A 14491-nucleotide genomic window follows, 5' to 3' on the forward strand; every position below is an offset into this window, starting at 1 on the left:
GTTATAATAGACGTATAATAATAGAGGTGTAATAATAGACATGTAATAATAGACGTGTAATAATAGACGTATAATAATAGAGGTGTGATAATAGACGTGTAATAATAGAGGTGTAATAATAGACGTGTGATAATAGAGGTGTAATAATAGACGTGTAATAATAGACGTGTAATAATAGACGTATAATAATAGACGTGTAATAATAGACGTGTAATAATAGACGTATAATAATAGAGGTGTAATAATAGACATGTAATAATAGACATGTAATAATAGACGTGTAATAATAGACGTATAATAATAGAGGTGTGATAATAGAGGTGTAATAATAGACGTGTGATAATAGAGGTGTAATAATAGACGTATAATAATAGACGTGTAATAATAGACGTGTAATAATAGACGTATAATAATAGAGGTGTGATAATAGAGGTGTAATAATAGACATGTAATAATAGACATGTAATAATAGACGTGTAATAATAGACGTATAATAATAGAGGTGTGATAATAGAGGTGTAATAATAGACGTGTGATAATAGAGGTGTAATAATAGACGTATAATAATAGACGTGTAATAATAGACGTGTAATAATAGACGTGTAATAATAGACGTATAATAATAGAGGTGTGATAATAGAGGTGTAATAATAGACGTGTGATAATAGAGGTGTAATAATAGACGTGTAATAACACGTGTAATAATAGACGTATAATAATAGACGTGTAATAATAGACGTGTAATAATAGACGTATAATAATAGAGGTGTAATAATAGACGTGTGATAATAGAGGTGTAATAATAGACGTGTAATAATAGACGTGTAATAATAGACGTGTAATAATAGACGTGTAATAATAGACGTGTAATAATAGACGTGTAATAATAGACGTATAATAATAGAGGTGTAATAATAGACGTGTAATAATAGAGGTGTGATAATAGACGTATAATAATAGACGTGTAATAATAGACGTGTAATAATAGACGTGTAATAATAGACGTATAATAATAGAGGTGTGATAATAGAGGTGTAATAATAGACGTGTGATAATAGAGGTGTAATAATAGACGTGTAATAATAGACGTGTAATAATAGACGTGTAATAATAGACGTATAATAATAGAGGTGTAATAATAGACGTGTAATAATAGAGGTGTGATAATAGAGGTGTAATAATAGACGTGTAATAATAGACGTGTAATATTAGAGGTGTAATAATAGAGGTGTAATAATAGAGGTGTAATAATAGACGTGTAATAATAGACGTGTAATATTAGAGGTGTAATATTAGAGGTGTAATAATAGAGGTGTAATAATAGACGTGTAATAATAGAGGTGTAATGATAGACGTGTGATAATAGAGGTGTAATAACAGACGTGTAATATTAGACGTGTAATAATAGACGTATAACAATAGAGGTGTAATAATACACGTGTGATAATAGAGGTGTAATAATAGACGTGTAATAATAGATGTGTAATAATAGACGTGTAATAATAGATGTGTAATATTAGACGTGTAATAATAGACGTATAATAATAGAGGTGTAATAATACACGTGTGATAATAGAGGTGTAATAATAGATGTGTAATAATAGATGTGTAATAATAGACGTGTAATAATAGAGGTGTAATAATAGACGTATAATAATAGAGGTGTAATAATAGACGTGTAATAATAGATGTGTAATATTAGACGTGTAATAATAGACGTATAATAATAGAGGTGTAATAATACACGTGTGATAATAGAGGTGTAATAATAGACGTGTAATAATAGATGTGTAATAATAGACGTGTAATAATAGAGGTGTAATATAGATGTATAATAATAGAGGTGTAATAATAGAGGTGTAATAATAGAGGTGTAATAATAGACGTGTAATAATAGATGTGTAATAATAGACGTGTAATAATAGACGTGTAATAATAGAGGTGTAATAATAGACGTATAATAATAGAGGTGTAATAATAGACGTGTGATAATAGACGTGTAATAATAGACGTGTAATAATAGAGGTGTAATAATAGACGTGTGATAATAGACGTGTAATAATAGAGGTGTAATAATAGACGTGTGATAATAGACGTGTAATAATAGAGGTGTAATAATAGACGTATAATAATAGAGGTGTAATAATAGACGTGTAATAATAGACGTGTAATAATAGACGTATAATAATAGAGGTGTAATAATAGACGTGTGATAATAGACGTGTAATAATAGACGTATAATAATAGAGGTGTAATAATAGACGTGTGATAATAGACGTGTAATAATAGCCGTATAATAATAGATGTGTAATAACAGACGTGTAATAATAGAGGTGTAATAATAGACGTATAATAATAGAGGTGTAATAATAGACGTGTAATAACTTTCTTGTGAGTCACTAGAGTCACTGTCTTGTGAGTCACTAGAGTCACTGTCTTGTGAGTCACTAGAGTCACTGTCTTGTGAGTCACTAGAGTCACTGTCTTGTGAGTCACTAGAGTCACAAGATAAAGATCCAAACATGTTTCAGACAAAAACAATGGATTTAAATGTGAATGAAAGCAGAAGAATGTGTTGCTATGGTAACCGTGTGTTGTTGACGTCCTGATGTTCTTCTTCTGCTCCTCAGGCGGCTCACATGCAGGAGGCTCTGGAGGAGTCGGTGCAGATGATGAAGGAGGCCGTGGACGATCTGGGCGCGACTCTGGCCGAAGCCGCCGGAGCCGCGGGCGCCGTCGGTGGGATGGTGGACTCCATCAACGACGCCATCAACAAGATGGAGGACGCGCCCGCGCTCGACCCCGAGGGCACCTTCGTGGACTACCAGACCACCATGGTCAAGACGGCCAAAGCCATCGCGGTCAACGTGCAGGAGATGGTGAGTGTGTTCACGTGTCAAAGGTCATCCACAGCTGTGGTCGGTTGGCTGGGCGGCAAAGCATGATGGGTTAACGTGACGTTAAATGAAACGGTCGTAACTTTGAATGAACGTAACACAAAATAATGACAACAATGTCACGTGAGACTGACGGGCTTTTGACGGACAGGTGACCAAGTCCAACACCAACCCCGACGACCTCGGGGGTCTCGCCAATCAACTCACCAACGAGTTTGGAAACTTGGCGGACGAGGCTAAATACGCTGCCATCACAGCGGAGAACGACGAGGTGAGTCACCTGACGCCTTGGATCTGCTCCCTGTAACCTTTGACCTCCATGTTCCTTTGATCTGCTCCCCTTGACGTTTGACCTCCATGTTCCTTTGACCTGCTCCCCGTAACCTTTGACCTCCATGTTCCTTTGACCTGCTCCCCGTAACCTTTTACTGCCATGTTCCATTGATCTGCTCCCTGTAACCTTTGACCTCCATGTTCCTTTGATCTGCTCCCTGTAACCTTTGACCTCCATGTTCCATTGATCTGCTCCCTGTAACCTTTGACCTCCATGTTCCTTTGATCTGCTCCCCATAACCTTCGACCTCCATGTTCCTATGATCTACTCACCGTAACCTTTGACCTGGTCTCTGTGACCTTTGACCTCCATGTTCCTTTGATCTGCTCCCCTTGACGTTTGACCTCCATGTTCCTTTGATCTGCTCCCCTTGACGTTTGACCTCCATGTTCCTTTGACCTGCTCCCCGTAACCTTTGACCTCCATGTTCCTTTGACCTGCTCCCCTTGACGTTTGACCTCCATGTTCCTTTGACCTGCTCCCCGTAACTTTTGACCTCCATGTTCCTTTGACCTGCTCCCCGTAACCTTTGACCTCCATGTTCCTTTGACCTGCTCCCCTTGACGTTTGACCTCCATGTTCCTTTTACCTGCTCCCCGTAACTTTTGACCTCCATGTTCCTTTGACCTGCTCCCCGTAACCTTTTACTGCCATGTTCCATTGATCTGCTCCCTGTAACCTTTGACCTCCATGTTCCTTTGATCTGCTCCCTGTAACCTTTGACCTCCATGTTCCATTGATCTGCTCCCTGTAACCTTCGACCTCCATGTTCCTATGATCTACTCCCCGTAACCTTTGACCTGGTCTCTGTGACCTTTGACCTCCATGTTCCTTTGATCTGCTCCCCATAACCTTCGACCTCCATGTTCCTATGATCTACTCCCCGTAACCTTTGACCTGGTCTCTGTGACCTTTGACCTCCATGTTCCTTCAATCTGCTCCCCGTTACCTTCGACCTCCATTTTCCTTTGAGCCGCTCCCCGTGACCTCTGACCTCCATGTTCCCGGTGCTCCTCAGATCGGCTCGCACATCAAGAAGCAGGTGGGCGAGCTGGGCTTCAGCTGCACGGGTCTGGTCACCAAGGCCGGCGCTCTGCAGTGCAGCCCCAGCGACAGCTTCACCAAGAAGGAGCTGATCGAGAGCGCCCGCAAGGTGTCCGAGAAGGTGAGGCGACAGCCGTCCGTCGTCCCGCGCCTCGGATCACTGGAGGTTTGTTCCCGCAGGTGTCGCACGTGCTGGCGTCGCTCCAGGCCGGGAACCGCGGCACGCAGGCCTGCATCACCGCCGCCAGCGCCGTGTCCGGAATCATCGCCGACCTCGACACGACCATCATGTTCGCCACGGCGGGGACCTTGAACCGAGAGAACGCCGAGACCTTCGCCGACCACAGGTGCGTCTGGAGGTTGATGTGGTCGACACACCTGGATCGGATCCTGTGGTCGACACACCTGGTTCGGATCCTGTGGTCGACACACCTGGATCGGATCCTGTGGTCGACACACCTGGTTCGGATCCTGTGGTCGACACACCTGGTTCGGATCCTGTGGTCGACACACCTGGATCGGATCCTGTGGTCGACACACCTGGTTCGGATCCTGTGGTCGACACACCTGGTTCGGATCCAGTGGTCGACACACCTGGATCGGATCCTGTGGTCGACACACCTGGTTCGGATCCTGTGGTCGACACACCTGGTTCGGATCCTGTGGTCGACACACCTGGATCGGATCATGTGGTCGACACACCTGGTTTGGATCCTGTGGTCGACACACCTGGATCGGATCCTGTGGTCGACACACCTGGTTCGGATCCTGTGGTCGACACACCTGGATCGGATCCTGTGGTCGACACACCTGGATCGGATCCTGTGGTCGACACACCTGGTTCGGATCCTGTGGTCGACACACCTGGATCGGATCCTGTGGTCGACACACCTGGATCGGATCCTGTGGTCGACACACCTGGATCGGATCCTGTGGTCGACACACCTGGATCGGATCCTGTGGTCGACACACCTGGATCGGATCCTGTGGTCGACACACCTGGATCGGATCCTGTGGTCGACACACCTGGTTCGGATCCTGTGGTCGACACACCTGGATCGGATCCTGTGGTCGACACACCTGGATCGGATCATGTGGTCGACACACCTGGATCGGATCATGAGGTCGACACACCTGGATCGGATCCTGTGGTCGACACACCTGGATCAGATCCTGTGGTCGACACACCTGGATCGGATCCTGTGGTCGACACACCTGGATCGGATCATGTCGACACACCTGGATCGGATCATGTGGTCGACACACCTGGATCGGATCCTGTGGTCGACACACCTGGATCGGATCCTGTGGTCGACACACCTGGATCGGATCCTGTGGTCGACACACCTGGTTCGGATCCTGTGGTCGACACACCTGGATCGGATCCTGTGGTCGACACACCTGGATCGGATCATGTGGTCGACACACCTGGATCGGATCATGAGGTCGACACACCTGGATCGGATCCTGTGGTCGACACACCTGGATCAGATCCTGTGGTCGACACACCTGGATCGGATCCTGTGGTCGACACACCTGGATCGGATCATGTCGACACACCTGGATCGGATCATGTGGTCGACACACCTGGATCGGATCATGTGGTCGACACACCTGGATCGGATCATGTCGACACACCTGGATCGGATCATGTGGTCGACACACCTGGATCGGATCATGTGGTCGACACACCTGGATCGGATCCTGTGGTCGACACACCTGGATCAGATCCTGTGGTCGACACACCTGGATCAGATCCTGTGGTCGACAAACCTGGATCGGATCCTGTGGTCGACACACCTGGATCGGATCCTGTGGTCGACACACCTGGATCGGATCCTGTGGTCGACACACCTGGATCAGATCCTGTGGTCGACACACCTGGATCGGATCCTGTGGTCGACAAACCTGGATCGGATCCTGTGGTCGACACACCTGGATCAGATCCTGTGGTCGACACACCTGGATCGGATCTTGTTTTAATACTCGAGGAACAAAATAATTATTTTCTCAATGATTTTAAATAACATGAGAAAAATATGTAACTAGACTTAAAATTCAAAAATTAACATTTTACTACATTCAATAGGAAAATATTTTAATTGTAATTTTCTTTTCCAATATTTCATTTATGATTCAGTTTATTACTTTATTTATTATGTTTTATTATTTATTACATAAAACTCTAAACCAGGAAATGATGTGAATTGATTGACGCGATAAAAACTTTAAAAACACACATTTTAATGTAATCTATTGTTGTTCTACAGGTTTGTTTCTGACGCCACCTAGTGTTCAGTCAGCGTAAGGGTTTATGTTTCGAGCCTCTGCGATTAGAAAATTAAATGATATTATATTATATTATATTAAAATGTAATAATTCCAAATTCAAACTACTTCAAACTCCAATCATACTTCATGAAAACCATAGTATCTTGAATTTGGAAAATGTATTTTTGAATTATTCGAATTAGAAAAACAAAGTCTATGAAGTAAATGTATTTTAAAGTTATTTTCAAGTAAGAAATAGTTCAACCTTTAAATATAGAATAAATTCAATTATTTTTTTAGACAAATTAATTTCCATTCAAAACAAAATCATTTTCCATGTTTACTTGTTGAGTAGTTTGACACTAAAATACAAAATGATTAAACATTTAAAATATTTAATTACTGAGTATTTTGACACCAAAATACTTAATAAATAGACATGTAACATGTTTAATTTTCGAGTATTTTGACAATAAAATACTCAATAATTCTTCAAGTTTCATCGTTGGCAGTAAAACTGCTCAGCTGCAGTTCTCAGTTCCGCCGCTAGATGTCCTCCTTGCCCCCCTGCAGGGAGTACATCCTGAAGACCGCCAAGGCTCTGGTCGAGGACACGAAGCTGCTGGTCTCTGGAGCTGGAGCCAGTCAAGAGAAACTGGCTCAGGCCGCCCAGTCCTCGGTGACCACCATCACCAGACTGGCCGACGTGGTCAAACTGGGAGCCGCCAGTCTGGGCTCTGAGGACCCGGAGACTCAGGTGGTCTTGATCAACGCGGTGAAGGACGTGGCCAAAGCTCTCGGGAACCTCATCAGCAGCACCAAAGCAGCAGCAGGGAAACCTCACGACGACCCCAGTATGTTGCAGCTGAAGAACTCTGCCAAGGTCAGTGACATCATCACCATGACGATGATGATGATGAGGATGATGATGATGGAGATGATGGAGATGAGGATGATGATGAAGATGATGATGATAGAGATGAGGATGATGATGATGATGATGAAGATTAAGATTAAGATGATGGAGATGATGATGATGATGGAGATGAGGATGATGATGAAGAAGATGATGACAATGATGAAGATGATGATGATGGAGATGAGGATGATGATGAGGATGAGGATGATGATGATGATGATGATGAAGATTAAGATGATGGAGATGATGATGATGATGATGATGATGAAGCTGAAGATGATGATGATGAGGATGAAGATGATGATGATAGAGATGATGATGATGGAGATGAGGATGATGATGAAGATGATAAGGATGAAGATTATGAAGATAATGATGATGAAGAAGATGATGATGAGATGAGGATGATGAAGATTATGATGATGGAGATGATGATGATTATGATGAAGCTGAAGATGATGGAGATGATGATGATGATGAAGATGATGATGATGATGATGATGAAGGTGATGACGATGATGATGATGATGATGGAGATGAGGATGATGATGAAGATGGAGATGAGGATGATGATGAAGATGATGATGGAGATGAGGATGATAATGATGATGAGGATGATAAGGATGAAGATTATGAAGATAATGATGATGATGGAGATGATGTTGGAGATGATGATGATTATGATGATGATGAAGATGATGATGATGATTATGATGATGATGGAGATGATGATGAAGATGATGAGGATGATGATGATGATGAAGATGATAAGGACGAAGATTATGAAGATGATGATGATGAAGATGATGGAGTTGAAGATGAAGAAGATGATGATGATGATGATGGAGATTAGGATAAGGATAAGGATTATGATGGAGATGATGAAGATGAAGATGAAGATTAGGATGAAGATTAGGATGATTATGATCTATATCTAAACTTGTATAAACCTATATATAAAAGCATATATAAAGTACACACATCTATATATAAATCTATACATAAAATTATATATAAAGTACACACATCTATATATAAATCTATACATAAAAGTATATATAAAGTACACACATGTATATATACAAGTACACACATCTATATATAAAGTACACACATGTATATATACAAGTACACACATCTATATATAAAGTACACACATGTATATATACAAGTACACACATCTATATATAAAGTACACACATGTATATATACAAGTACACACATCTATATCTAAAGTACACACATGTATATATACAAGCACACACATCTATATCTAAAGTACACACATGTATATATATAGTACACACATGTATATATAAAGTACACACATGTATATATACAAGTACACACATGTATATATAAAGTACACACATGTATATATATAGTAAACACATGTATATATAAAGTACACACATGTATATATAAAGTACACACATGTATATATACAAGTACACACATCTATATCTAAAGTACACACATGTATATATACAAGTACACACATCTATATATAAAGTAGACACATGTATATATAAAGTACACACATGTATATATAAAGTACACACATGTATATATAAGGTTCACACATGTATATATACAAGTACACACATCTATATATAAAGTACACACATGTATATATACAAGTACACACATCTATATATAAAGTACACACATGTATATATACAAGTACACACATCTATATATAAAGTACACACATGTATATATATAGTACACACATGTATATATACAAGTACACACATGTATATATAAAGTACACACATGTATATATATAGTACACACATGTATATATACAAGTACACACATGTATATATAAAGTACACACATGTATATATATAGTACACACATGTATATATATAGTACACACGTATATATACATGTGTGTACTATATATATACATGTGTGTACTATATATATACATAAGTACACACATCTATATATAAAGTACACACATGTATATATACAAGTACACACATCTATATATAAAGTACACGCATGTATATATAAAGTACACACATGTATATATATAGTACACACATGTATATATATAGTACACACGTATATATACATGTGTGTACTATATATATACATGTGTGTACTATATATATACATAAGTACACACATCTATATATAAAGTACACACATGTATATATACAAGTACACACATGTATATATAAAGTACACACATGTATATATACAAGTACACACATCTATATATAAAGTACACACATGTATATATATAGTACACACATGTATATATATAGTACACACATGTATATATAAAGTACACACATGTATATATATAGTACACACATGTATATATATAGTACACACATGTATATATAAAGTACACACATGTATATATATAGTACACACATGTATATATACAAGTACACACATGTATATATATAGTACACACATGTATACAACCGTATCTAAACACCTAGCTGTGTCTCAGGTGATGGTCACCAACGTGACGTCTCTGCTGAAGACGGTCAAGGCCGTGGAGGACGAGGCGACGAAGGGAACTCGAGCTCTGGAGGCTACGATCGAACACATCCGTCAAGAACTGACCGTGAGTGAGCAGCTTCAGGAGTGTGGCTTCAGGAGTGTGGCTTCAGGAGTGTGGCTTCAGGAGTGTGGCTTCAGGAGTGTGGCTTCAGGAGCGTCGCCTCACCTGTGCTGCTCCCTCAGGTGTTCAGCAGCCACGAGCCTCCAGCCTCCACCACGACCCCCGAGGAGTTCATCCGCATGACCAAAGGCATCACCATGGCGACCGCGAAGGCTGTTGCTGCAGGAAACTCTTGTCGACAGGAAGACATCATCGCCACGGCTAACCTGAGCCGCAGAGCCATCGCTGACATGCTGCACTCCTGCAAGGTAGAGCTGCACTGTTGCTGCTACTGCTACTGTTGCTGTTGTTGTTGCTGCTACTGTTGCTGTAACTCTTACTCTTACTGTTGCTGTTACTGTTGCTGTAACTCTTACTGTTACTGTTGCTATAACTCTTACTCTTACTGTTGCTGTTACTGTTGCTGTAACTCTTACTCTTACTGTTGCTGTTACTGTTGCTGTAACTCTTACTCTTACTGTTGCTGTTACTGCTACTGTTGCTGTAACTCTTACTCTTACTGTTGCTGTTACTGTTGCTGTAACTCTTACTCTTACTGTTACTGTTACTGCTACTGTTGCTGTAACTCTTACTCTTACTGTTGCTGTTACTGCTACTGTTGCTGTAACTCTTACTCTTACTGTTGCTGTTACTGTTGCTGTAACTCTTACTCTTACTGTTACTGTTACTGCTACTGTTGCTGTAACTCTTACTCTTACTGTTGCTGTTACTGCTACTGTTGCTGTAACTCTTACTCTTACTGTTGCTGTTGTTGTTGCTGCTACTGTTTCTGATGCTGTTGCTGTAACTCTTACTCTTACCGTTTCTGCTACTGTTGCTGTTGTTGTTGCTGCTACTGTTGCTGTTGTTGTTGCTGCTACTGTTGCTGCTACTGTTGCTTTTGCTTTTGCTGTTACTGTTGCTGTAACTCTTACTCTTACTGTTGCTGTTGCTGTAACTCTTACTCTTACTCTTACTGTTGCTGTTGCTGTAACTCTTACTCTTACTCTTACTGTTGCTGTTGCTGTAACTCTTACTCTTACTCTTACTGTTGCTGTTACTGTTGCTGTAACTCTTACTCTTACTGTTACTGTTGCTGTAACTCTTACTCTTACTGTTGCTGTTGCTGTTGTTATTGCTGCTACTGTTGCTGTTGTCGTTTAAAAACACCTACTTTACAATAACAGCATAGAAATCATAAAGTAAAGTCAAGTGCTGATAATATTTTAGTTTTTCCTGTTTATTATTTGTCTTCTTCATTATAATTCATTTCCTTTTTTGTGCTATTTTGTGCGTTTGACTCTAAACATCTTCCATGAAGTCACTGTTTTCTTGTCGTCCGTCAAACCTGTTGATGTTTCCTCCTCAGCAAGCTGCGTATCACCCTGAGGTCCACCAGGACGTGCAGATGCGAGCGCTGCGCTACGGCAGCGAGTGTGCGACTGGATACCTGGGGCTGCTGGAGCACGTGTTGCTGGTGAGACTCAACACACCTGCATCCACACACCTGCATCCACACACCTGCATCAACACACCTGCATCAACACACCTGCATCAACACACCTGCATCAACACACCTGCATCCACACACCTGCATCCACACACCTGCATCAACACACCTGCATCAACACACCTGCATCCACACACCTGCATCCACACACCTGCATCCACACACCTGCATCCACACACCTGCACCCACACACCTGCATCCACACACCTGCATCAACACACCTGCATCCACACACCTGCATCCACACACCTGCATCAACACACCTGCATCCACACACCTGCATCAACACACCTGCATCAACACACCTGCACCCACACACCTGCATCAACACACCTGCATCAACACACCTGCATCCACACACCTGCATCCACACACCTGCATCAACACACCTGCATCCACACACCTGCATCAACACACCTGCATCAACACACCTGCACCCACACACCTGCATCAACACACCTGCATCAACACACCTGCATCAACACACCTGCATCAACACACCTGCATCCACACACCTGCATCCACACACCTGCATCAACACACCTGCATCCACACACCTGCATCAACACACCTGCATCCACACACCTGCATCAACACACCTGCATCCACACACCTGCATCAACACACCTGCATCCACACACCTGCATCAACACACCTGCATCCACACACCTGCATCAAAACACCTGCATCCACACACCTGCATCAACACACCTGCATCCACACACCTGCATCAACACACCTGCATCCACACACCTGCATCCACACACCTGCATCCACACACCTGCATCCACACACCTGCATCCACACACCTGCATCCACACACCTGCATCCACACACCTGCATCCACACACCTGCATCAACACACCTGCATCCACACACCTGCATCCACACACCTGCATCAACACACCTGCATCCACACACCTGCATCCACACACCTGCATCCACACACCTGCACCCACACACCTGCATCAACACACCTGCATCAACACACCTGCATCAACACACCTGCATCAACACACCTGCATCAACACACCTGCATCCACACACCTGCATCCACACACCTGCATCCACACACCTGCATCCACACACCTGCATCAACACACCTGCATCCACACACCTGCATCCACACACCTGCATCCACACACCTGCATCCACACACCTGCATCAACACACCTGCATCAACACACCTGCATCCACACACCTGCATCAACACACCTGCATCCACACACCTGCATCCACACACCTGCATCCACACACCTGCACCCACACACCTGCATCCACACACCTGCATCAACACACCTGCATCCACACACCTGCATCCACACACCTGCATCAACACACCTGCATCCACACACCTGCATCAACACACCTGCATCAACACACTTTGATTTGATGTTTAAACTTAAATGTGTTTAATTCACTTATTTTCTTCTGTGCTCTTGAAGTACGTCACACTCTTGATCGTCTTCATGTTTGTTGTTCTTTCTTTGCTACATTAGCAACCTTGTTAGCTGCATGCTACATTATAACCTTATTAGCTGCATGCTACATTATAACCTTATTAGCTGCATGCTATATTAGCCACCATGTTAGCTGCATGCTACATTATCAACCTTATTAGCTGCATGCTACATTAGCCACCATGTTAGCTGCATGCTACATTAGCCACCTTGTTAGCTGCATGCTACATTATCAACCTTGTTAGCTGCATGCTACATTATCAATCTTGTTAGCGTGTTGTTGGTGTCTGAGTGTTGTTGGTGTGTCCGGGTGTTGTTGTTGGGGTTTTGTTGGTTTTCAAAAGTTGTTGGTGTTGTCGGGGTGTTTTTGGTGTGTTCGGGTCTCGGGGTGTTGTTGGTTTTCGGAAGTTGTTGGTGTGTCGGGGTGTTTTTGGTGTGTTCGGGTCTCGGGGTGTTGTTGGTTTTCGGAAGTTGTTGGTGTGTCGGGGTGTTGTTATGTGTTCGGGTGTTGTTCGTGTGTCGGGTAGTTGTTGGTGCCGGGGTATTGTTGGTGTCTGGGTGTTGTTGGTGTCTGGGTTTTGTTGGTGTTGGGGAGTTGTTGGTGTGTCGGGGTGTTGTTGGTGTGTTCGGGTCTCGGGGTGTTGTTGGTTTTCGGAAGTTGTTGATGTGTCGGGGTGTTGTTATGTGTTTGGGTGTAGTTCGTGTGTCGGGTAGTTGTTGGTGCCGGGGTATTGTTGGTGTCTGGGTGTTGTTGGTGTGTCGGGGTGTTGTCGTGTCGGGGTGTTGTTGGTGTGTCGGGTTGTTGTCGGTGACGGGGTGTTGTTGGTGTGTCGGGGTGTTGTGGGTGTTGGGGTGTTGTTGGTGTGTCGGGGTGTTGTTGGTGACGGGTTGTTGTTGGTGTCTGGGTGTTGTTGGTGTGTTGTTCGTGTGTCGGGGTGTTGCTGGTGTCGGGGTGTTGTTGGTGTGTCAGGTTGTTGTCGGTGTCGGGGTGTTGTTGGTGTGTCGGGTTGTTGTCGGTGACGGGGTGTTGTTGGGGTGTTGTTGGTGTGTCGGGGTGTTGTTGGTGTGTCGGGTTGTTGTCGGTGACGGGGTGTTGTTGGGGTGTTGTTGGTGTCTGGGTGTTGTTGGTGTGTCGGGTGTTGTTGGTGTTGGGGAGTTGTTGGTGTGTCGGGGTGTTGTCGTGTCGGGGTGTTGTTGGTGTGTCGGGTTGTTGTCGGTGACGGGGTGTTGTCGGGGTGTTGTTGGTGTGTCGGGGTGTTGTGGGTGTTGGGGTGTTGTTGGTGTGTCGGGGTGTTGTTGGTGACGGGTTGTTGTTGGTGTCTGGGTGTTGTTGGTGTGTTGTTGGTGTGTCGGGGTGTTGCTGGTGTCGGGGTGTTGTTGGTGTGTCGGGGTGTTGTCGGTGTCGGGGTGTTGTTGGTGTGTCGGGTTGT

At 43.1% G+C, this 14491-nt stretch overlaps 1 protein-coding gene across 2 annotated transcripts in view; it reads left to right on the forward strand.

Annotated features, from left to right (window-relative positions):
• Positions 1-14491, forward strand: part of tln1 (talin 1) — a 121177-nt gene that overhangs the window by 71813 nt on the left and 34873 nt on the right. For both annotated transcript variants that reach the window (XM_087790440.1, XM_087790441.1), the window contains 8 exons: positions 2631-2879; positions 3049-3168; positions 4250-4396; positions 4456-4622; positions 7120-7429; positions 9939-10055; positions 10175-10360; positions 11461-11568. In XM_087790440.1, coding sequence (XP_087646566.1) covers positions 2631-2879; positions 3049-3168; positions 4250-4396; positions 4456-4622; positions 7120-7429; positions 9939-10055; positions 10175-10360; positions 11461-11568 — 1404 coding nt within the window. The remainder of the gene's footprint in view (positions 1-2630; positions 2880-3048; positions 3169-4249; positions 4397-4455; positions 4623-7119; positions 7430-9938; positions 10056-10174; positions 10361-11460; positions 11569-14491) is intronic.

The sequence above is a fragment of the Callionymus lyra genome, chromosome 5, assembly GCF_982586985.1.
Source record: "Callionymus lyra chromosome 5, fCalLyr1.hap1.1, whole genome shotgun sequence".
NCBI classification, from domain to species: domain Eukaryota; kingdom Metazoa; phylum Chordata; class Actinopteri; order Syngnathiformes; family Callionymidae; genus Callionymus; species Callionymus lyra.